This window comes from Passer montanus, unplaced genomic scaffold (assembly GCF_014805655.1).
Source record: "Passer montanus isolate IOZ18808 unplaced genomic scaffold, ASM1480565v1 scaffold11, whole genome shotgun sequence".
In the NCBI taxonomy this organism is placed as follows: domain Eukaryota; kingdom Metazoa; phylum Chordata; class Aves; order Passeriformes; family Passeridae; genus Passer; species Passer montanus.
This window is the reverse complement of record NW_024357613.1, coordinates 15,933,715-15,959,518: the sequence shown is the minus strand read 5'-3', so window position 1 is coordinate 15,959,518 and position 25,804 is coordinate 15,933,715. Positions and strand designations below refer to the sequence as shown.

General features: G+C 35.7%; 1 protein-coding gene across 6 annotated transcripts in view; it reads left to right on the top strand.

Annotated features, from left to right (window-relative positions):
• The window catches only part of SENP6 (SUMO specific peptidase 6), a 73,413-nt gene that overhangs the window by 44,340 nt on the left and 3,269 nt on the right, over positions 1–25,804 (top strand). For all 6 annotated transcript variants that reach the window (XM_039727270.1, XM_039727287.1, XM_039727278.1 and 3 more), the window contains 15 exons: positions 1,465–1,867; positions 2,976–3,208; positions 5,691–5,861; positions 6,730–6,772; positions 8,288–8,467; positions 10,336–10,562; positions 11,140–11,246; positions 11,332–11,448; positions 12,318–12,440; positions 12,671–12,763; positions 16,408–16,841; positions 19,833–19,936; positions 22,033–22,121; positions 24,257–24,325; positions 24,480–24,630. In XM_039727270.1, the coding sequence (XP_039583204.1) occupies positions 1,465–1,867; positions 2,976–3,208; positions 5,691–5,861; positions 6,730–6,772; positions 8,288–8,467; positions 10,336–10,562; positions 11,140–11,246; positions 11,332–11,448; positions 12,318–12,440; positions 12,671–12,763; positions 16,408–16,841; positions 19,833–19,936; positions 22,033–22,121; positions 24,257–24,325; positions 24,480–24,630 (2,544 nt within the window). The remainder of the gene's footprint in view (positions 1–1,464; positions 1,868–2,975; positions 3,209–5,690; positions 5,862–6,729; positions 6,773–8,287; positions 8,468–10,335; positions 10,563–11,139; positions 11,247–11,331; positions 11,449–12,317; positions 12,441–12,670; positions 12,764–16,407; positions 16,842–19,832; positions 19,937–22,032; positions 22,122–24,256; positions 24,326–24,479; positions 24,631–25,804) is intronic.

The following is a 25,804-nucleotide window of genomic DNA, read 5'->3' as shown; positions in this document are numbered from 1 at the left end:
AATGAGATAAGCAGTATCTTTCTAAGAACTATATCCTGTAAAAGCACTGAGGCACAATGCTGGTTTACATTTAACTTGCTGTCATCCCACAACTCAGATTTCAAAGGTCTGATACATTTTATACACTTGGGGTTTTTTCCTTCTGTTTCTCTACAGTATTTGAAGCTTTGTTAAATTGCATAAAATTTGTAAAAGTAATATGTTCTTATTGTATGATTTTTGTCTTTAAATTTGGGGTTTGAAATTCCCACACCTGTGGAAGTCCTCTTTTGGAGGCATGTTCATGGCTGGGAGTGGGGAGAGGTGTAAATTGTGAAAGCTGTGTTTTCAAAGTAAATTCTGAAAGTTTTTGATGGGATATAGGTATTTGTTGCCTTCAGTAGTTCACAGTACAGTGGTTATACTGTTTGAATTCAGTGCTCCAGGAGACAATAACGTGCACAAAATTGTAATCTCTAGAGATCCTGTATTTACTTTAGTACTCGTTCTGTAGTTTATATGTTATAGAAGTCCAAGTTCTACACTTGTAATACAAAATTAAGTGGGACCTGGTAAATGTGAGAAAAACAAAAGGCATCTATCTATCTTTGCAGTGAGAGGATACATTTTCCCTTGTAGCCCCTGCCTGCATCTTGAAAGTTTGGGGAACTCCTGTTCCTCAAGTCCTGTTTTCTTCTCTGTGACATGTGACTCTAGAACAATTTATGCACTTTGCCTTTTCTTAGTCTCCCTTGAGGAGTGAATTTGCCTGCATGCCTTGCAGGGCTGTTAGAAGATACCTTGGAGGGGACAAATAAATTGGACCTACAAGGTTTCCTCAAATCCTCTCCATAAATTGGACCTACAAGGTTTCCTCAAATCTAAGTACTGCTCTAAGGAGCAAATTAATCTGTAGGTTACATTATTTTGTCCCATGGAACTGTTTTTACAGAAATGGTGTAACTGGACCATCTTGCTGATGGATATATGTATCTGAACAGTGTGCAAGGTTTTCATTTATGGAAGAAAATGCAAGAAGAAAAATCTGAATTGTCCAACATTAACCGCTTAAAAAAATTGTTACAAATGACATGTGTTCCTTTTAGAACATTTTTCATTTTCTTAATTTAAATAAAAATTAAGCTGTGTTTTACTATAATGGCTAATGTAGTGTTCTCAATTTCCACTGGATACTATGAAAAATTTTTTCACTCTTTCAGAAGGGTTTTCAAGCATTGGAAGAGGATGGCCAGGCATGTGGTTGAGTCACCATCCCTGGAGATATTTAAAAGACATGTAGATGTGGCTCCTGGGGATATGGTTTAGTGATGGGAGTTCTGTGTTAATAATTTGACTTGATGATATTAAAGGTCTTTTCCAATCTAAGTGATTGTATGATTAATTCTGAACAGAAATCAAGTACAAGTTCTGAAAATTGTGTCTTTCTGCTTACAGTTACTGATTGTGTGTTTGTTTCTCCTTTAGCTTTTGGAACAGGTTGATTATTCTGCTGAATGCCCAAATTGTGGGAGGGCAAATGAAAATCAGACCAAATGCCGACATTGTGAAAGTGCTTCTCTAAAGGATTTGCAAAGAGTCTCCAGACAAACTGTAACGTTGAGTGAATCTGTGGGACCTTTATCACGTTCTTCAATACATCAGAATTCAGCAGGGCAAAAATCTTCAGGTACAGGGTTCAGCACGAAGAAGTTTTATAGTTCTGCTGTTGGAAAAGGTCCAGCGGATATTCTGCTGAGTAATGAGGTTGTAGGACATTCTATGTTACGACAGAATGGAAAAATTGGTCTTATAACTGGCACAAAAAATCCTAAAATTACAGGCGGCTTAAGACAGAGGAGTACAAGACCATCTGAATTAAATGATCCAAGTAAGTACCTTTTTATGAATACAGCCATTAGCTGGAAACATAGAATATTATATAGTGAAAGAACTGTTTGTGCATGTTTACATGACTGATGTTGCATGGAATATTTTTGTGTTCTTGGGAAAGAGGGGCAGAACTAATGATTTCCTTTTCATATGCAGAGGTACTCTTCAAGAAGGGTGAACATTGGGAAAAACAAAAATTATTGTGTGACTTTTATTTATTTTGTTTGTTTTTTAAAAAGATATTTACATTTAGGATATGTAGGGAAAAACCAGTATTCTTAGCAGAATTCCATCATTCATTCTCCCAGGAGGAAAGACAGTATTTGAGTTTTATTTTGTGTTTTCTTTCCTCTTCTAAACTATTTATCTATTTAAATGTAATAATTTGTAAAATGTTAATTTCTGTGCTTTCTCTTTGTAAACTCAGTAAGGAGGAAGGATGGAGTAAAGGAAGTTATGTTTCTGGTTCTGTGCTTAGTTTATTAGACCATGTTGTCCTACTGATTTGAATGATTTTAGTCATAATTTCTATTGTTGCTTTTTAGATTGTATTACTTACTGTCAATTCTTGACTGAACCAAGTTCACTTCTGTCTAGAGATGGATTAATGTTGCTAATTTTTTGTATAGTTAGCTATAATAAATCAAAAACAAGGCAGAGAATGCTTGCAACCAGATTCCAAATAAACATTAGTAAAAACATAGTATAAATATATGTGGATTTTTTTTGGCACTGCAGGACAATTACATAAATTACTTAAAAGGTATTACTTGAAAAGAAATTTCTGTTACAAAAACATATAGTGGTTGAGAATGTGATTTTTCTGTTTAGTTGTTTTGTCTAGTGATGAGGAGGAGGAGAATAGTGGCAGCACTAGGAGCATGGAAATCATTTCACCTGGTCTTGCACATTCAGCCCACTCCTCCCTATCTCCTTCTACAGGAAAGGTGGAAGCAGCATTAAAGGAGAACAGTTGTGGAATAGAACAGAGAATAGGTAGTATAACTACAGAAATTGCCGTCACACTAGCAAGAAAAGCCAAAAATGAAAAAAAGACATTTTTTACAGAAAAATGTAGTGGTTGAGAATGTAATTTTTCTGTTTAGTTGTTTTGTCTAGTGATGATGATGAGGACGAGAATAGTGGCAGCACTAGGAGCATGGAAAGCATTTCACCTCGTCCTGCAGATTCAGCCCGCTCCTCCCCAGCTCCTTCTACAGGAAAGGTGGAAGCAGCATTAAAGGAGAACAGTTGTGGAATAGAACAGAGAATAGGTAGTATAACAACAGATACAGAAATTGCAGTCACACTACCAAGAAAAGCAAGAATGAAAGATCAGGTACTATTTAATGCTTTGTTTAAAGAAAACAGAATCAAATAATACATTGAATATGTAAAGGCTTGTTTTGTGTTGTCAGAAGTTGACTGTATTTGATTGTTTTTCTTACTCAGCAGCTCATCAAGTAGTCTCTCTGCATACTTAATACTGGAAACATAAGAAAATGTGTTCATTATATTTTTACAAGCATTCATAATGATTTTAATTATGCTGTTAAAACAAATGCTTCTGTGTTGAATGTTTACTCTTTGAGACTGGACAGGGATTCTCTGAAGCTCAAGGTCTCATTTTGCAGCAGAATGTCAGTACCAGCTGTTGCCTGTTGAGACTTTCTGAAGTTAAACATGAAAAGAGACACTGGGACCAATAATGGTCCTTTAAAATCAAAATGCTTCAACAACTGTCCCAATTAATAGCACTTATTTTAGGACTTTTGTGGTGGGGCTTGTATTTTTTAGTTGAGTACTGCTGTAAGAATTGGATAAGCAAAGACAAAAAAATACTCCATGAGCATACATTAAGTGTGGCCAAAAGGGAGAGTTTTCATACTGTTTTAAAAGCCATCTCAATAGTGAGATGAGTAAATTCCTTGTGGCAATTGGTGGTGGAATAATAGTGCTGATTAAACCAATTCTTGATTCACTTGTCCAGTTTCACTATTGAGAGTTTGATTCAACAAGAGAAACTGATCAGATTTCCAATTCTTTGAGTTAGAACACTAAAGTACTGATGCCAAAACCTTCTTGCTGTGTTGAGATTCAGAAGCCAGCATTCTAGTGCTGTAGTTAATGAAATTATGGATGTTTATAATATGTTGTATAATTAGTCACCACTATCAATATGAAGCTGTGAACCTGCAGCCTGCAATAAAGCTGCAAAGCTCAAAGCTTGGATTATAAATAGTTCATGAATTAAGTTATTCTGGCAGTATGTGCTGAATTAATTGAAAGCATTGCATTGTGAAGGCACTGGTGTCTGACTTCTGAAACTCTCCCAAATGTTTTTTTTTGTATATCCATATGTTCCTGTTCACTAGTCTTTACAAACCAGTTGCAATACTGTATGTTAGATTATTTTAGAGTCCGAGCTTACTTTTGAAAATGGGCAAAATAAAAAAATATTTGTGAAATATAACACAAATTTTATATTGATTGAATTAACCTGCCAAGATTTGTAGTATCACAGCAGTTTTCTTAGATATAATAGAAAAAGCTTTATTCAGCTGTCTTTCTCTCAAAATATTCATTAATTGTTTACTGAAGGGACTAGTTGAATATCACTTGAGATTTTGCTGTTTTATTGTTTGTCTCTGATTTTTGAGCTTTTAATAACATTTAGCCAGTCCAGCAGACAAAAAGGAAAAGCTCTTTTCAACAAGAGGCCTAGAAGAACCTTTTAATTAAAGGGATTTAGAATCCCTGTCTTCTCCAGTGTGTAAAATAAAGGAAGCATCCAAAACTAGACTTTGAATAATTGCCAAGATAGGTTGGTGATTCAGGACTTTGAAATAATTTTCGAGATTTAGTCTTAACAGAAATCCTTTAGAAGGAATCATTTAGAATGTTTTTCTGTGGGATTTTAATTGCATTTTGTAACAAAAAAGAATGTTTATTTATAGGGCAGCTTTATGAAACAATATAAATACCAAAGAAAAGATTAGTGTACAGAAAACCCTTTAACAAAATAGAGCTAAATAAGCAATACAACAAATAAATATATTTGTAGGCTGGCTATCAGCAGGCTTTATTTCATTGCAGTAGGTTTTTTTGTAAGATTATTCTGTTGGTTAACAGGATACTTCATTGAGATTACAGCTTCAGTTAGCATCTAGAGACTTTTCTTGAACTGGAGCCAAATACCACATGGTCTTCTTTCAATGTTTAGTCTTCTGACCTTGGACTCTGTCCTAAATCCATCTTAGTTCTGTAGAGATGCCTTAAGAAAGTTTGATTTGGCTTATTTATTTATGTTTCTTGAAGACTGTACTCTGCTAATGTGGTGATGCAATGTACTTCAAGAATTAGTCACCAAAACCTTGGATTAACAAAAACTGAAAGAAAAAAATTAAACCACTAGCATTGTGGTGGTTTTACAGCATTAGTGCTTTTTTATCTAAATAAAATGTATTAAAAATAACTTTGCTTTGCTAGACTGCATAGTGTTTCCAAAAGATAAAAATTAATTGGTTTTGGCAATTTAGAAGCACTATTTGTGTTTTGGAAATGTCAGTAAAATGTCTACAAGTGTGAGGTTACCTTTTATTTTCTTCTTGAATGTAGCAATATTAACATCCTCAGGTGTTATAAAAAGTCTTTTAGGAATTATCTCCCTTCTGTATTGTATATGTTTGAGGTGGATGCTCTAGTAAGTAATCCTGTTGACCAACAGAAAAGCAGCTAAAAATTTAGCCATTAGTTTAAGCGAGCTTGGCTTAGCAATAAACCTTGGTGAGACATTCTGAAACCTGAAAATTACTTTTCAGTTTGGGAACATTGTGTCTAACACTCCAATAAAACGGCGCAAAGTTATTTCTCAAGAGATGGTAACCGAGGCTGTACCTCTGAATTACCAAAACTCCTGTGAAAGTGTCATTCTGAACTGCCGAAGCATACGAATAGGAATGCTGCGCAGAATGGTCGTGGAGCCTGTGATTGTAAGTACCCTTGCTCTTTCACAGCTTTCTTTTCAGGTTTTGATGGATGTTGTATTTTTGTATTTGAACAACATAATATTTTGCCTTTGTCTGGGGAACAGTAAGTTTGTCTCTAATTTCAGAGGCTGTGATTTCCAGAGAACCTCGAATTACTGCTGTGCTCTAACACATGCAGTCTGGCTCTGGTTCTTAATAGAAATGTTGTGCTGCAGCCCTCTGAAAGAACTTGTTTGCATGCTGGGGGGAGGTTATGGGCTAGAATGCATTTGTTAAAAAAGTTGAAAACAAGAGCTACAGGAAGTTGATAGGTGCAAGGAAGAAGCACTGTCCTAGAGCGGAATAATTTTTTCTTGTACAGATTTTTGTTTTTGGTCAGCCTTGTAAGTTACATGGAGTTTTCAAGGAGTCCTTGAATGTTAGTTGTATGCAGTCAGACAGAATAGAATGAATACTTCTTGCCCAGGTAGCCACAGAAAAAGTGTGTTGTTACTTGTTCTTTCCACCTCTCTACAAAACACTATTGTTTGATTTACCTAAATGCTGATAGATGACATTTTGTTTTGAAGAAAAAGAATTTGTGTATTTTTCAGGATATTGTAGAAGTTTTTGAAAACTGAATACTTCAGAGAGATCTAAAGTTTAAACCATCAGTATGACTGAAAGAGACTAGAGTAGCAAACAATGTGCTTGCCTCGAGTTGTGCTGAAATGTACATTTTGTTTTAAAACTTGCATTTTAAGTATTAATTTTTTAATGTGTATTGCTTGCATTCTAAGTCCGAGGAAATGTGTTTGCTAACAGTTTAAAGGCTTTCAGTCAATTAAAATTTGCAGAAAATATGAGCTCTTACAATTGTGTTGTCTTTCAGTTTTGCTTGGATTATATCAAAATACGCCTGGAGAGTCAAGAAGGTGAGTACATTTTTCATTTATGTTAGTACTCAATATATTTATTTTGAATTAAGAAACTCTGTCAAAGGTATTAACAAGTGAGTCCTAATTTAATGTTTATTCTCGTTTTGTCATTTATGTAATAAATTATACTGGGTGTCTGTAGTCAGATAAGAGAAAAGAAAATGGAGAGTACAAATTTGACCTGCCCTTTAAAAAGTGATTAACAAAAATAAAAAGCAAGAGCAACCCTCCTGTGAAATGTTAGCTTTTAAAAACTTTATTAGCTTTTTTATTTCAGTTGTGTTAAGTAGACAGTAAAAGCCACACTGGTTTCTTAAACCTTTCCTGTCTAGATCTCTCTTGATAATTTTGTCTCTAGTGTGAAAGTTGTATATTTCATGTCACTGAAAGAAATAGTGACATAATTTGGAAAGGGTGAGTTACAACTCCTGCTGTTTCCTTTCTTTTCTTTTGTTGGGTTTTGCTCTGGGCCTGAAAAGCTTTGTTACCTTTTGTTAATCTTAAGTTGCATTCTTAAGATCCAGACCTGTTGAATGTTGATGTTGTTATTTGTAAAAGAGAACTATTGTATTTTGTAATTATTACATGTAGAAAAATGTCTCACAACCTGTAAAGATAAGTGTAGCCTTTGCTCAATCAAGTATTTAAGTTTATGTTGCATCTAAAATACAGATGCATAGAAACTGAGTTTTCATGCTTTAAATGTATTTAAAAAAAAACCACTGAAGTAAGACTATAATTTGTAGAAAATAGCTATCAAGTTTTATGTAAAACAGCTGTATGGTGCAGTTATTTCCACGGCACCTAATTTGTCAATAGCATAAAAATGGTGACTCAAATGGTGACTCATTAAATACTGTGTCTGTTGGGGCACATAGCACTTTTTTTCTTTTTTTTTTTCTTTTTTTTTTTAAGTTTTGCATGTATATTCACTTATATATCAAATTTTATAGTGCAGTAAAACCTGTGAAAAACTTAACATTGGCATTGGCAGCATGAGATGCAGTGTTAAAATTCTACTGTGTTACTGACATTTCTTTTGGGGAATGAACTAGGAGTAGTCCTTTGTTTCCTCAGGCAATCAGATCATTTCTCTGCATGTGTTTGTGCTCTTCTTTTTAAAATTATTTTTCATATGGGACCTTGGTTCAAAGATAAATGTACAAAGAAAATTCTACAAACTTACTGTAAAATGTGTCATAGCAATAGTTGCAAATTTAAATTACTAGAAATTGTGGGGATTTTTTTCTGTGGAATAAAAAGAGTTGGTGGGCAGAAAACATTTTGTTTCTGATGCCTTTCTTGGCAAATGACATTGGAATTTAGCCTTGGAATTTTAATATATGAAAAGCCATCACTTCTTGCCTGTCTGTTAATTTTAAAGTTTTAAGTACTTCAGCAATTTAGTGAGCACATAGATTTAACATGATTACTTGTTAAAATCAAGGGGGAAATTGTAAAGGAAACTTAGAGACATTTATTATATTTTAATATGTCATTATTTTCTCATAGAATCAGAAAGTGATATCAAAGAGATTAACCTGAAAACTTCAGAGCTTACTAAATGTGAATGGTGTAGTGTCCGAAAATTGCCAGTAGTTTTCCTACAAACAGTACCTTCAACCTGTAGCAGTCTGAGAGATCAACTGAAAATGAGTAAAGATAATGTCTGGTACGAATGCAAAGGAGACAGTAAGTAAACATTTTTAGTCTACTATTCACTCCAAATTGTATTTTCATGTTCTGGGTCATGAATGAGTGCATTAAGACTAAAAGGGTCATCACTGGCTGCTGTAGGTGTAGTGTTTTTTTAGACACTACTACATTGCCAGGCTGAGAAAGAGTACAGTTCAGAACAGCTGGGCATCCTCTTTGTCCAGAAATATGCTAGCTGCAACACTCAGTCAATTTAGTACCATTTTTTTCACTAATATTTGTACTGTGTGAAACCAGTTTGGTTTGGTTAGTTTTTGTATAGGAGCCTTTACATTTATATGGCAGCTTCTCCTATCTGTGCTGTTCTGCTGACAGACTTTAGCTTTAGTAGAAACTGTTGTATAGGTTGCCTTGGGGTTTTTTACCCCCAGAATACTTGTCATGATGATGTGAGATAGACAAATACCTGCTTGGACAATATGTGGATTATCTTCATGTATATTAAAATTAAATTTAATTTCTACATATTTTTCAAGGTTGTAGCATCTTAATATGCACACCTGTTAAATGTAACACTGAGTCCTCTTTCTCTTCAGTAGGCTTTTATTCAGATAAAATTTCGTGGTTATTTTTACTTACTCACAGTTTTGTACATACATGACTGCATTCAAATGGAGGAAGAATGCTTTCAGCACTTTCAGAATTGAGTGCTCCCATAATACTGTGTAATAGTCTCATCCATGTCCTGTAAGAAGTATGAGCTGTAAGGAGTCTTACAATTACAGAAGTAATTGGAGAGCATGGAGAAGACCTGGACGCAATTCTGGGAGCAGGAATTAGACCCCAGGTGGACACAGGTGTTCACAAAAAAGGAAAAAGCTTACCAGGATGTCTGTGTAAGAATGGCTCTCTGCAGTGTCCCCACCCAGCTTTACTCCCTGAGGCTGTGGCATGGAGAGTTTTACATCCAGCTGCTTTATTGCATTTGATATGCAGGAGCACTGACACAGTTGCTCTCTGCTTTGTAAGCAGTGAAATTAATTTAAGCCTGCATCCAGAGTTGTGTGAGCAATTGTATGTAGATCCCTAGCTCCCAAAACAGAACACCCAAGAGCCAGTTAGATAGCTAAATTCTGTGTGCAGTGCATTGGGAATTTTGCTGCTGAAGAGTTATTTTTCACAAAAGTTAGCGTGCTGGGCTAAGAATGACCAAAGGGAAATGGTTATGCTTGTGTCTGATACACCTCTTATGGAAAAACAGGTCCTGGCAGCTCTGTGTTGAGCAGCAACATGAGACTGAGATTTGCAGCCTGAATTCTGTTCCTTTTTCTGACTGTGTAAAATAATTCCTTTTAGTGCAATTTACTGCTTCTTGATTTTTCAGATCATATAAGTGGATGATATTTATATAACAGCTGATTGATCCAAGTAATTCTCTCCAACTTCGTCAAAAACAGTGATGTTTTATAGCATAGTCTTCTAGGATCAGAGAGGAAATTATGCTGAATATAAAATTTTTGAAATGGTAGTGAAACAATAGGGTAGGAACTGCAGTAAGAAAAAGAGATAGTATTGGTTACAGTCCTTCTCTCTGTAAATGAAGATGTTATTTCAAAATATGTTTTGGCTTTGCATTAGTGTCATTAAAAAATTTACCAGATGTAATATTTAACATTTCTTGATTAAAGTAGAATTTGAATGCACTCTTTGCAAATGCAGATAAGAAAGGTTTGGCAGTTAGTCCTTCTGTCTTGTCTGCTCACATCTGTATTACTTCTTACATACATTATCAGCAGTGTGTACTTGTGTTGGCCTAAAATTCCATGCAATTTGTTTATAATTGCAACATGCTGTATTTTTTTTTTATTCTTAAATGAATATTTTTCTCCCTCTTTTTTTTGCAGGTCAGGAAGAGCAGTATATAATTTTAATTTTTGAAACTGGTCTTGATCCTCATGCAAATTCAATATTTGAAAAAATAATTATGGACATTGGTATTAGAAATAACATTTCTGACTTCTTTGTGAAAATTTCCTTTGAAGAAGCCAATGCCAGGCTTGTTGCATTTACTAAGTGCTTGGAGGACAATTCCAAAGGAAGCCCATCTCACAGAGAAAGCAAAATAAAAAATGTAATTATGTTTTTGTTTTCAAACTAAGTCATTGTATTATATGGGTTACAGATACACTAAGGATAGTGTGTTAGTCAGCCAAAAACAATTTCATCAACTTTTGATGGCTTTTATATGAAAATTCGCGGACTGGTGGATTATGAAACTATGGGAAATAGTCTGTGCATTCACAGTACTTTTTAGGGTGTTTAGTTTGATTATAAAGTTATACAATGGTCTACAAGTAATGTCGTTACTTAAAAATTATTAAAGGATGAGAAATCTTTACTATAATCAGAAAACAACTTTTTCCAACTGGTAAAATTATGGCATTTCAAACAAGAAATTAAGTTGCACTGTTATGGTTACAGTTAATTAATGCTTTTATTAAACAAACAACTTTTTAAAGAATTAGAAAGTTTTGTGATTCTGCAAGAAATGAGCAAAGACCTAAATGTAATAGATACGGTAAGAAAACCCACAGACTTGAAGTTCTCAAAAACCTAGATATTACACTGCTGGACTTCACAAAGTTTTATTACAATTTCAATAAAATTGAGCACAGTATTCAATTTAATATTCACTCTATTCTCTTAAGGTTGCTTCTGAGTCCAAAATGCAGCAACGAAATAAACAGTTACCATTTTTTGATGATGATGAAGAAATTGGCGAACCACATACAGTATTTATTGGTCCTATAGAAAAGTAAGATATTTATTTTTGCCTGTAATAATTCTCTGAGGGGTTTTTGGCATTTCATACTTCTTATTGAATGTATTTTTCTTCTCAGGTTGATAGTTTATCCACCTTCTCCAGCTAAAGGTGGTATTTCTGTGACCAACGAAGACCTCCATTGTCTAAATGAAGGAGAATTTTTAAATGATGTTATTATTGATTTTTATTTAAAGTAAGTTTTATTTCTCATCAGTTTTCAGTCATCTTTTACTTTGAAACTTGAAATGTTTTGCCATTAAAAATTCCTAGGTCAGTTGGTAACACTTGGTCTCCAGCCATGTGTAGCTGTAATTTTAAAGGTTGTTTTTGATCTTGCGAGAAAGTTTGGTTCTTTTCTTGTCCTGCTTTACAGTGACATTGTTCCTACCTGGATAAAAGTTCTTTGAACTTCTTAACATCTCAAGAGCAAATTTAACTGGGGGGAAAAAAAAAGCTTTTTTAAAGTTCAGGTGTTCTTTCCACAGTATCTCTGTTTCCTGGAATTTAATTTGTTTTGATTAATGTGATACATAAGTTGATTTTGTGCTGTCACTGAGGCTACAGATGTTAGAAGTATATTAAATTGTTACATGCTGCTGGTTTTATGCTACACATAAGGTGTGTGTGTGTATTTCTCGGTCTATTAAGGTCTATTTCTAATTATTTTAGAAGCAAAAATCAAATGAGTGTGTCACTCTTGGGACTGTTTGGAGATCTGGAGGCTCAAATACAAAATACTGATCTCTTAGGTTTTCATGTAACAAATTCCTTGAAAATTTGTTTTCCTGCCATGAAACAAAATTAAATACAAGAGCAGCAGAACTGCCTGTTGATTGAGCAGAGCAATAACACCTTGAAATGCTAATATCTTAAAATATTTACATACATTTTGCATTAATTAGTTCCTGTGGATAGTCAGCTCCAAATAGCTATTCTGTGAGATGCTGCTGCAATTTGGTGGAGAGCACCTGTTAACAGTCCTTTTTACTCTGTTGCTGAGTACTTTGAGTTCAAACCTCTATTACTTTTTCTTTATTTTCTTTTTTTTTTTAAACTAATTAGGTATTTGGTACTTGAAAAGCTGAAAAAAGAAGATGCTGATAGAATACATGTGTTCAGTTCATTCTTCTATAAACGCCTTAATCAAAGAGAAAGAAGAAATATTCATGAAACTTCAAACCAGACGTAAGTCTGTTGATAAGTCAGTTTAACATACAGCTAAGTGCAATGAAGACTCTTAAAAACAGATGCTTTACAGAGAGAAAGAACAACAACACTCTAGGGAGCACTGAGACCTGTAGCAGACGTAGAATATCCCTTGAAAATCTTAACCTGTTAAGGTGAAAATATCTGGAAAATGCTCCCTCAAATAAAAGAAGCCACCCTACAAATTATATGTTGCTTTCTTCTTTCAGAATACAACAGAAGCGACATGGGCGAGTAAAAACGTGGACACGACATGTTGATATTTTTGAGAAAGATTTCATTTTTGTTCCCCTTAATGAAGCGTAAGTGAACATACTTTTTTATCACATTTGGTAAATGCTTAAGCTTCATAATCCTGAAATTGAAAGTTACATTACAATAAGAATGGAAGTTAAATATTAAGAGAATAAACATCCTTTTCCAGATGATAAAAATTAACTGGTTATGTAAGACCTTTAAATGTTGTAGTATAAGAATTATCAGACAATATAAAGACAGCAAAAATTAACTTCTCTGAGTACTTTTTCTAGGTTTTACCTCAATCTCTTGCATTTTTTCTTCTCAAGCTTCTGACACTGATAACTTTTGGATTTATCTTTTTTAGTTCTTCCTAATGAGACCTCTCTGGTATAGATGGGATCATCTTTAGTTACAATAAATGGATATTTAAAGAAAACTTAATTGAAAATCACTACTGCCTTGAGAACTTTATTCTTTTTTCTTAATATCCCTTTTTGCTGCTGTTTCTTAAGGATCAGGAAGCAGACCATTAACTTTCTAATGTTTGCTAAGAACTTTGTTGATGCTTGCTTTCCTTAAGATCAGAGCAAGTTGTCACAAACACATTCCTGTATTTCACAGAAATAATCTAAACAGTTTTTAAGCCAAAATATTTATGAAAGTTAAAGTACTGTATTTTAAACATATGCAATAAAAAAAAAATAAGGACAGATACACAGGAATTTTCTAACTAACATCTCATAGGCATATCTAGCTGATATTTAAAAATTTTTTAAAAGAGATTTTTTTTTAATAAAACATCTCGGTACTGTGCCATTGTGCAGTGGGAGGCAAATTTCTAAATCTTCTCCTCTCCAGCTGAGTTCTGAGGCTATCAGTATAGAGGCAGTTATGAGATAACTGGCCATATGTAGATATGTCCTTTTTATAAAGTTGTATTTCCCCAACAAAGGTGTCCATCAGCACTAACTTTAGTTTTTGATGTACCATGACCTCTGGCAAGACATCCAGATCTAGGGGATTTTAGTGACTCAGGTGTAAGGTCTATTGCAGATTCCTGTCCACTGCAGACTTCATCCTTGCCATCCCTCTCCCATGAAATTTCAAGTACCAAAACTTTGAATTGTGTGTCATTTTAAGCTGCCTTTGCACTTGTTATATAGTTCACTTCCCACCATCCTCTCTTGTGTCATTCACATATGCACAATGGGTTATGCGTAGGAGAAATGAGGTTATGCAGAGGAGTGTCATGGTTAAACCCTAGCACAATGCCAGGGCCTCCATGATGGGTATATTTCCAAAAGGGTTGCTGTGAGATGTTACCCGGGAACAGAACAAAGCAGGCTCCCATTCGGGGATGGAGGGAAAAACACACCACTTTATTTATTACACATCTAGAAAGGAACACATACCAAGCTAAGAATGAAAACCTTATAGCTGCTGGGCACCTCTCTCGCCGCATCCCCCGCTTCTGGCCGGCTGAGCTGCCAACACAATCTCTGTCCCTCTCTCCGGGGGGGGGCTGCCCAGACATCTCAATTCTCATCAACCCCTGCATGTTCTCCTCCACCTCTGCACCTTCTGGGGCTCCCGGCCTCCTCCCTGTCATGGCCTCCCCCTCCCCCACCCAGACGCAGCTGGGCAGGGGAGAGGCCAGACTCTACTCACCAACGCCGGATTCCCAAAGAGGAAGTTCTCTGGGAATCTCCTGCTTTTAACCCCCGTGTGTTCTCAGAGGCGTATCCAGACCCTTAGTGGCCACATCAAATGCCAATTTTGAATTTGGCCACTGATTGGCCCAACTTAGACTTTTCTAGAAACACATTTCCGGCCAAACCACGACAAGGAGAAATGAGTATGAATTAAAAGTCACCTGAAAAGGAAAACAAATAGTTGTGTGGTTTTATAAGAATTATTTATGTTGCTAGTAACTTAAAGCACAGTAGTTTTCAGTGTTTTGTTCGTTTACTGACAAGGAACTAAAGCAATGTGTTTCTCAGCATGTAGAACATGACAGTTCATACTGAAGGCATAGCATGGACGCCATGTGTGAGTTGGTGATTTTGGGTTAGAGTAGCTTGGTCCCGTGGACTCATCCTGTTGTGATTAGAGCATAAGTGTACTCCTGGTGTGCATCTGTCACCTGGATATAATCCTGCTCATACTTCCCAGAACTATCCCTTCACCATAAGCTGAAGCTTGTCAAGTGGTGACAAGGACATTCATTTGGAACAGTGGTTTCCTGATAGGTGCAGTAAGAATATTGCAGAGCAGAAAAATAACCAGGTAGCCAGGGAGATGAAAGTGGTGGTTTGATGGGGAGTTGCTGGGTTTTGGTATCTAGTTCCAACAAGTTTTTCCAGACTATCTCATAACCACTAGATTAGGGAATGTAGACTCATCATCTAACCAGCTGTCAAACTGCAGTAAGTGGAGGTGGGCTGGTTGGCTCCAGGGCAGAATCATCTTCAGAACAACGTGTTTTGATTTAACCATGACTACATCTGTGTCCTTTGGCTGTACAATCCTTCTTGTTCAGGTCTCCAATGAAAATGGGTTGTTCTCTTCAAAGTAACAAGCTGTTCTCTTTTTACATCCAGGTTAATATGCTAGTCTGCTGACATAATTGGTACATCAAGTCTCTGTTAATAAAATACACACACTTTCCAGAGTTGGGCAGTACTTAATACCTTCATTTATTAGCTGTGGTGAATCATTCAAGACAAACCATACCACACATGCTGCTTTCAGTAGCCACTTACTTTAATTGCCATTAAGTTTTGATGCAGTTCGGGCTTCATAACCATCCAATTATTGTTTTAGCATGGCAGTTAGACGTGCATTTTTAGCTGCTGCTTTTTCTTTTGTCTCCTAAAACACACTGAAATGTGACTTCTCCTGTATAATACATAGCTAGCTTCTGTTATTTGCTGTACACAATCAAAGATCCCTCGCAAGATTTCTTAATTGGACAATGAAAATCCACTTGTAATGCCTCAGTTCCTAAATTTGCTGCTGCTCTAGTTCTGATTGAGCGGCAAGTCAGTGAAGCCTAATGAAGCAGGAAAATGGGAGGAGACTGTTGCAAACCTTACACTTTGTGTTGGGGGATATAACTGTTTTTGATTGGAAAAATTAGAATGTAAGTTCTGTGAAGGGTGAGGAAGACAGAGCAATTGTGATGGCATTAGAAGCACTATTGTTCTTCTCCTTCTTTAACTCACTGTTGACAAGATTTCTTTAAAAATGTGAAGTGTTAAATACACTTGGAAGATCACATAGGTGTGAGAGTATGGGTAATTCAGCCATACCATTAGATCTGACTACTTGTGTTGCTAGTCCTGAACTACTAGAAAACTTCAAACAGCCATAAAACATGAACTCTACAATCTTTAATTAATGCATTAATGAAGAAAATGTTAAAAAAGAAATAAGCTTCAATTCAGAGAAATTTAAAAAAATGTATAAAGTGTGAGGAAATTGAAATAAATATTTAAGACAGCACCTGTTTTCAACTAACCGCATCATATTAATTAATTTGTTGGTGATTATTTACATGATATAGAGAAATTGTACTTTTACAGAAGCCTGTGAAGGCTTGAGGAAAACCTGGTCAGAAAAGTGAACATCTAGTACAGTTTATCTTTGAATAATTATGGGGGCATTAATGTAATTACCAGTTTTTAATATATTTGTTTCATTGCAGCGCCCACTGGTTTTTGGCTGTTATCTGTTTCCCTGGTTTAGAAAAACCCAAATATGAACCAAATCCCCATTTCCATGAAAATGCTGCAATGCCGATGAAATGTTCCTCTTCAGATGGAGAGAGCAGCACACCATCTCCTTTGCCAAATGAATTAGATGCACAAAACTCGCCTTCCAAGTCTACAGCAAAGAAGACGTTTACCAAAAAGTACAGTACAGCTTTAACCGACCCAAACACTGAAATAGAGGACAGTGAATCTTCGTGTTGTAGAAGAAGTCCTTGTAGGGTGAAAAGTGCTTTCAAAAAACTGAATCAAACAGACAGTGATGTGGAAGAACCTAACACTGTGGAATCAGCATGCCATAAACTAGACCATAGAACTCTGGATGAAAACGGTATACAGGGTGAATTCACAGCTGCTAGCCAATCTATGGGTATGTAAATGTAAAAATATGCACATTTTAATGAAATATTTGGAGATTTTAGGTCTGTTACTACTTCTGATACAATACAGTGGTGTAAATAGTATATGGCTTAACTTCAAGTGCTTGCAATATAAGTAATTCATAGCTGGATTTTAAAAGTTTTTGTGGCTGTTAACATAACTCTCATGGCAAAGGGCTAGGGATAAAACACCGTTTTCCTAAATCAGATTAATTTTTCAATTCTATGACCTTTTTTCAAACAAAAATAATTTTGTAGATACCACTTTACATCCCTCAAGATTGTAGTTGTTAAGAGAAGAATAGTAGTTGACCTTGGATCCTTATAATGTATGTGCAGGGGAAAGCTGACCTAAGATTATGTGAACAGCCTTAATATCTGTGTCTTTTATAATTTGATGTTTTGCTTCAACACTGTTAATTTCTTTAATGTCCTGATAAGAAGGTATGTAAAAAGAGGAAGAAGAAAATAATTCTAAAAACAAAAAAAATTTCCTCCACTGTGTTACATGTAGGGAGGCTTTCTCAGTTCATTGCTGGTGTGGAGGCTGAGCTCACCAAGCTGCAACAGAGTTTGTACCCAAGTGAACAAAGGAGCTGGCATACTTTTAAAGGCAGGTGAAGGAATTAGAAAAGGGTTGTTTTCTCTGTTCACTGCAACATTTGGATCTCCTTAAGGCATAGAGTAGGAAAATGACTATGCAAAAGCTTTTACTTTAGTCACCAGTAGTATTCCTACTGACTTAGTTTATACAGTAAGGAATTGTATACCTTATAGTACAAGTTCTGAAACTATTACCTGTTGTATAGTTTAATCTGTATACTGCAGGCTATTACAACTTCAATATCTTTGTGGGTATAAACAGTACTAATTTCTATTCTAAATGTATTAATTTGTGATAACATTGTCACTGTTCCTAGAAGGTCTTGGAGGGGTGCTGGTGGTGCATGTAGATGTGTTCTTGTTTGAGTTGATTTTTCATTTCATGTATGATTGTTACCATTTACAATATTGCTGCTATATGATGTGGTCTCATATCTTGGATGTTGCTACTGTTGCTTGTCTGTAATTAGTTGGAATGTGCATTATGACAGGTTTTTGCTAGGATTACATTTCTCGTGGGTTTTTTTCTGGCTGCATTGTGTTGGCAGCTGATGGTCATTATCTTTCTAACTTGAATGCTCAGATTCTCTTGCTCAGCTATTGAAGATGGTGTACCCTTTCATTAAAGCGGATGTTCTCAGGGGGCACAGTCCTGATTTAAGGGTGAGATTGACCCTAAGGATATGTTTAGGCAGCTAAATTTAGATGCACTGTATTTAAACTCCCCTTTCAACCAGATGGAAGGTAGGCATTCTGCCTTGGGTTATCTGAGCAGCCTTCATGTGTTGCTCCAAAAGGGTGTGGATCTTGACTGTGCCAAATCCATCTGTAAGTCCTGGATATCCAAGGATATCTCAAAAGATTGCATGTGCCTCTGATAGTGTAGTCAGTGAAGCCAAGAGACTTTTTCTTCTCATCCTACAGCAGATATCCAGTAGCTGTTCAGTTAAGTAGCTCTGTGCTCTGATGATGGGTTCCTGTCATGGAGACCCTAGGTGCTAACTATACATAGGAGCCTAAATTCAAATGGCTTGATCTCAAATCCTGGTGTTGAACTTGTGATTCTGTAGAAGTTCATACCTAAATAACCTTGAAATAATCCAAAATGTATCTATTTTTATTACATATCTAATCTTTTTTTTTTTGCTCAGTTTTTGAACAAGATGTGTTTTATCTCAATATTAATACTTATTTTTTTGAAATCTGTCAGCAATAAGTCACATTAGTATATGACCTACTTCTCATACTAAGGTCTTTTCAAAGGTACTGAGTAAGACTAATTCCCAAGTTTTTCCCTGTGGAGCTTCACTGGTGACCTCTTTCCAAAGTGTTACCTTAACATCTCTTTTGGAATGTTCTCAAATGTGTATGTTCTCCTTTTTTTCCCCCACTAGCTACTTCGTTGCCCTATTTACTGTTCTTACAGAAATCCTAGTTTCCATTAATAGGTAATATGTCCTCCAATGACACCATAACCAATATTATTTTTGTCATTGTTTAGACGTATTACAACAGCCCATTTCTAGGAGGATTTCAAGTTTTGCTGGCATTAATTACTTACTTCTAATTTATTTCCACAGTTTACTGTTTTTCCCATAAGAATCTGTTCTGAAGTCTTATATGGTAGTAGTAAGACTGGTGAGCCTGTAGCTGTATTTGCTTCTTTTAGAGAGGTAGAGCTAGAACATCAATTTTTTCTTCTTATGTTGTTTCCTACTAATATGTGACTAAATATATAGAGGTTGTTGCGAATGAATTTACAGATAATCTTTTATGTAACAAACTGAAATATTTCTAAGCTTCTGCTCCCAGGCAAGCTAATCCTTCGTTCTGCCCTCCCCACTAGTGTGTTCCCAAGCTGCCTTTCCCCTTTTACCAGCACAAGTCTTCATATAACTGCACAGTGAATTGGTGGAAGAAATTATTCCAGTCAAAATAATAAGTTAGTGACTACCTTTTTCAGTGTGATCTGCTGTGTGTATGGATGTGTTTGGTGTTATGAAAGGAACCAGCGAAGGATAGGAGTAGATGGTCATTTTAGAGAGCATATCAGAGTGGCCGCTGAGCATATCAGAGCAGTACCAGTTTAGACTGTTATAAAGGCTCCATGGAACTATGGGGAAATTTTGGAGTGGGTTTTAGTCCAGGTGTTGCAAGTTTTTTTAGTTGTTTCACACAATAAGAAACAGTTTCTGTTGTATTCCTTAAAAAAAGCTTTTCACTTTTGTTCATATGCATGAGTAAATTACTATATGTTAGCTGTATCACAGTTACTGTGAGCAATCCTGAGGAAATTGGAGGTATTTAAAAGGAGTTTGGTCTTCAGTGATGACATAGTATTTGATATTTAAATATTCTGCTGTCTGTGATTAATACAGATGGATTGCACAAAATCAGACTAAACTATAGTGAAGACTCAGCTGATGGCAGTAAACTAAATGAAGATGAGCTTATAGATTTTTCTGAAGACCAAGATAACCAGGTAAAGAATTTAGCAATTTTATTTAGGAAATGTGAACTGTTGTGCTGTATTTTGAATGGACAGCTTAAAAGTGGTGTACAGATTGTGAATGGGCATTATCTAAAGCTACTTATCTTTACATGTGTGAAGTGCAAAGCACTGGTTACCTACAAAAATCTGCAGGTTAGCTGACAGTGGATTATACATTTGTTCATTTAACTGTTTAATAGAAAACTGCTGTACTGATCCTGCATTTAATTTTGTGAGTCTTTTGTGTAATGACAGTATTACACAGTGATTTTAGTGGGAACACTGAAAGTCAGTATGCTTCTATCTTTTGTCTTCCTCACTCCATGTTCTACCTAAACCCAAGAACAAGTTACTCTTCTTTTAGCTGCATTTCCTGCCTATAACCAGACGCATTTATAAGTATGTGCTACTCTGTTGTTTTGTTTCATTGGTGCTTCTCCTAATCAGATTTACACAGCATGGATTTATAATCAAGTACCATTCTTGTTCATATTGGAAAACATTTAGATTTTAAAGCTGTGTGAAGACTGAATATTAAAATGTCCCTGACTCACTCAGTGCTGGGTATTGAGGGCATTATTCCACAGCCCTGCTGCTTCTGTAAGTGTAAGTTCAATGCGAGCAGGCCAGAAGTTACAGGCTTGCTCTTCCTAATTGGCCTGCCTGCTCATCTTCCAGGTGTATGACCTTTTCTGGACCTCTGAGTCCAGAACAAATGATTATTTTTCAATCTGCAGCTCTCTGCAATGACTTACAAGTAGCTATGTATATGTGTACACATAGCTTTTATATGCATATAAAAGCTCCAGTTGATGTTGAAACGTAAACCAGCTGTTGTTTTCAGCTGGACTTAACCCATGTCTCCTGTCATGCCACCTGTGCAGACATTCTGAGTTTTGCCTGGTGGAACTGCCTGTCTGTTTTGTAGCAGATAGAGCTTCCAGAAGATGGAGAATAAGTAGTACAGTATTTCCAGTCTGAAATACATGGCATGAAGGCAGGGATGCAAGTACATGGCCAGCTACGTTCCTTGAGGAAAGGAACAAATTCCAAGCTCATTAGTTTCCGTGTAGCTTAGAACTTCATTCAGGCAGAAGCTGTCACTGTCACTATTTTCTAGAATGCACAAATCAAGTGTAGAAATGACCATGACAAGCTGAGTGGACCAACCTTCTCATCTGCAAAAAAGGACTTGAGGCTGCAACTCGAACAAGTGTACGAGGAGCTAGGCAGTAGTTCCTAATATGACAACATATTCATGACATAGCTTGAGGATTTCTGTGCCAGGATCCTGTGTGTTAATGAAATGTACACGATGCACACAAAAATGTTAATAAATCATGCTGGTACAGGGATTCCCATTTTTGGAAAGGACCTCCTTCCCCATAATGCAGTGATCTGTGGAAGTAATGTTGAACTCAATGGAAGGGTGAGAAACTATGGATCACTGGGATTCTTTTACATACAACAACTTAATTCTTTTGTTCATAAAACTTCCGTTTTGTTCACAGCAATCAGTATTGAAATTGAAAGGCCAGAGGATATTTCCAGGCTTGTGATATGACTGGTTTTGCAATCCATAGTCCTGTGTATCTTGGATTAATTTTCCTTGCCCTAAGAACCAAGCTGTTGCATTTTGGAGCAAAAATAGAGATTTATTTCTCAGCATGGTGCAGATCTTGTCTCATTTCACCTAGAAGAAAACATTCGAAACTGCCAAGCAGGTTTCTAGTATTGACTGGCAAGGAAAAGTACTGTTAATCTGGATTAGAACCAAATAATGGAGATTTGCCTCTTCTAAGTCAGAGGTGTTTTGAAAATGTCACTTGCATTTTATAGTTTCACAGTGCTTAAATAAATAGTAGCATTCAATCCATGTCATTCTAGCATGAATTTCAGAAACCACATGACTAAAAGTTGGTCAACTTAACAAACAGTAAATAATTTCAGATTAAAGCTATCATTTCTTTATTAAACTCAGTTACTGGTCTTGAATGAAAATGTTAAATGTAACAATAAATTCCTTTGCATCTGTTTGAAAAAACGGTATTAGCTTCTAAACACCTGTAACAACATTGCTTCTGTAGGAAGACAGTAGTGATGATGGTGGCCTTGTAGATGATAACTGTAATTCAGAAATGGGACAGTGGCACCTGAAGCCAACTATCTGCAAACAGTAAGTATTAAAACTGTTAAAATTGAGATTTCATAGAAGTTTATGAAATATAAAAGATAATAATTTTGAGAAATAGTCACAGATGAACATTAATCAGCATGCTGTTAGGGTTTGAGAGAGAACTTTATATTAAAATCTTCAGTGAGCAGAAAATTTATTGAATGAAACTACTAGTGAAGTAATAGCTTTTTTGGTTTCTCTTAAGCCTGTGTGCTGCATCAGGCAAATGAAGATTGTTTGTTCCAGTAAGGCTATTCTTTGGTATTTTGCACTTGGATTCCTGCAAAAACAAGGTGCAGAAGCATGTTCAAATGTATCCTGTATTAAAAAGCAGATTAATGTTTTTAAATTAAATAATTAAATTATTAGTGAAAAAAGCCTTTATCACTGCTTAAATTAGTAAAGGAAAATTGGAGTAGCTTTTAACTGCCCCCTTTTCTTATCTAAATAAGATAGCTGTTCCTCTTTATTGTGTCTCTCTGTCATTTTTTCTCTAATAAAAGTGTTCCACACTTCTTGAAAAATTTTTGTCTGTTCTGGATTTGAAAACTTTTCTGTTTTAATTTGATACCCAGGAATAATTTCTTAGTAAATATTTGCTGCAGTTCTTTGCAGTATGGTGTGACAGATGCACGATTCAAAATCCAGAAATACTGCTACTAGTATTGCTGTCTTGACAGTTTTCTTTGTATTTTTTTCCATCATTTATCTTTTTTTTATTTCCTTTCTTGTGAATACAAGGTTTACTAGAAAGGTGAAGACTTTCACAGTACATTCTTAGGATGCAAAATAGAATTACAGATTTATATATGTTATGGAACATATGACTTAATATGTTTTCAAGGAAAAGTCCATCTGTGTTGTAATTTAAGAATATTTATGAGCTTCTGATTATGGCTTGGCTAAATTTGTCCCATTTTGATGACAGATTATCTGTACATAATGCTTTCCAGCAGACAGCATTTTAATCCAGTGTGAAATTTCATAACATCTTTGATGCTTAAGTATCAAAAGTCATTAAATACTTTACTATTAGCATATTTTAAAATTACTTCTATATAAAATAGAAAATTACCTTGAAAAGGTTGTCACTTCTTCCCCCTGCAAAGTACTTTTTTAAGAAGAGCATTTTAAAGAGCATTTAATGCTTTTTAAAGAGCAGTACCTATACAAATACTTCTATCAGAAATTAAAGCAAGTACAAGCAAATATTATTTAAGTGATTATCTGCTTATGCCTAAAAAATTGCATACATGTAAATTAGTTTATAAATGCAAACACATCTATGCATAAATGCATACAGATATTTTGTCTGAATTTCCTAGTTTGAAGGTTCTTCAAATGATACTTTGAATGTGTATGTGTTATTGTTAGTTAAGAAAAAACAGATTTGTGCAAAGTTATTGCATTTATTTATCCCTCAAAATACATGCTACATATAATGCTGAAATTCTGAATTCTGGTATGAGTTATCTTTGATGTATAAATCCAAACTGCATATAAGATTGCTGTGCTTGTGGCTCCTGAAAAGGTAGTGTGCTTTGCATTCAGTGGTAGGTTACCAGCATCTGTAGTGTGCAGGAGAGGAGTTGAGCAGACTTGGTTCTCTGGAAAAATTGGTTATAGATACATTATTTTTTAAAGTCGTCTTAATAGATTTGGTGGGTGTTTTTTGTATAACTACCAGCTAGATTTCATATCCAGACTGGAGTCACTTCTTGAACATGCTTTCCTAATGCTTTTCTTCTAGTGTGCTGTGGAGTGTCCTGTCTGTCCTCAAGCTGCTACTCCAGCAGGACATTTGTGGGCTCTGTGCCTTACTTCCTCTTGCCAGTGTACCTTGTGCACCTAAAAGAGCATTAGACACCTGAAGGTGTTTTAAGCAACTGTAACAAATTGTCTGACAGTACTATATTTTCTAAGTACATTCCTAAGTGTATGTAGTGTATGGTTAAATATAAAGATAACTTGCTATTTAGTTATCCCTTGTAGGAGGTTACAGCAGCACTGGCAGACCTTTGCAGTATTAATCTAGTTTTGTTAATGCCACCCCACGAACTATTTCTCTGTAACATTGTGTTTTTCAAGCTGCTATAAAATACTGTGTACTTAAAACTTGTTTTCTTCTCTGTTAGGCCCTGCATTTTGCTTATGGACTCACTGAGAGGCCCTTCCCGGTCAAATGTTGTGAAAACACTAAGGGAGTAAGTTTCCTGTCTGGTGCTTGGGGCTTCTTTTGTTTGGTTTGGTTTTTTTAAGTTTGGTTTGAGGTTTTCGTGGGTTTTGTTTGGATTTTTTTTTTTTTTAAATTCTTCAAGGAATAAAAAAATATTTAATGTGCTTGGTCTTTTATTGTAGATATTTAGAGGTGGAATGGGAAGTGAGGAAAGGCAGCAAAAGAAGCTTTTCCAAAGATGTCATGAAAGGTTCCAACCCAAAAGTGCCACAGCAGAACAACTTCAGTGATTGTGGAGTGTACATCCTCCAGTACGTGGAGAGCTTTTTTGAGGTATGTATGTTCTTGAAGCTATTTTTGATTCCTGCAACAATCAAATATAAGCTGTAAAAATTATTACAATTATAAAAAGCTCCTAGTGTAGCTCAATACCTATCAATGAGATTATGCATTATAAACTAATTTATGCATAAGCACCCAGAGTAACTTTTTTGAAAATAAACTAATTAACCTTTTTAATTGCACGTACATATAAGAGTTGTAAGCCATGAAATTTTCTGAGAGAATCTAAAGAAAACACATTTAGAGTCTTCCTTTCTGTTCTTCTGCTGTGTACCTTTTAAAACCTTCCAGTAAGAACTTGAGTTCAAAATCTAAACTAAAAATGCACTACAAAAAGCTTAATTTTCCCCTGAGAACTGTGACTGAATAAATTCAGAAATGTGACAGAGGTAGGGGATTTATGTTTCTTTTGGGGGTGGTTTTTAACTTGTAAGAAAACATGTAAGTGAAATTATTACAGTTGAATGCCAAATCTTGTTTCCCTTGAAGGAATTGTTTGAATGCTTACTTCCTTGCAAGCTGACTTGGTTTTCAAGTTACAGCTCCTTTCACAAGAGGAGGCATTAGCACCTTCTGGTCTAGATTGGGAGGAGAAATGATGGTCAAGTGAGATGCTGCCTGCATGGGACTGTAACTCTTTAGAATCCCTGGTGCTTTAGAGCATTTCTGAACTCTCCTGTAGCTAACCTTTTCATGGAAAAGCTGGCAGCTTGTCCATTCCTCAGCCCTCCCTCCCTCCATTCATATTTACTCAAGAGCAGTAAGGCTTTAGCAGAATGCATTCTCATGCAAATGGAGGGCAGAAGCTTTGCTTTACTGACGAGTTCCTGAGAGCTTAGAACCGTACCCAAGTGCCTCCTGTTTTGATCACTGGGGGTACGAGGAGCAACCAAGTTTTATTAATCCATTCCTTTTTGGAATGGTTTAATAAAACTTTTCCAAGTTTTACTAGTCCATTCCTTTTTGATAATTGCTAGATTATGCCAGGCTGAATCCCTTGTCCTCCCTAGTCCAGCAGTGTGCAGCAGCTTTGTCTGCCAGAGAATGGGCACGACACATACATGTGTCAGAGGGCAAATCACAGGATATTCTCAGAAGTAACTCAGAAGTAACTCCAGTGGGGAGGGAAAGCCTGAGCTGGCTGCACAGTACCAGACTGTCTTGA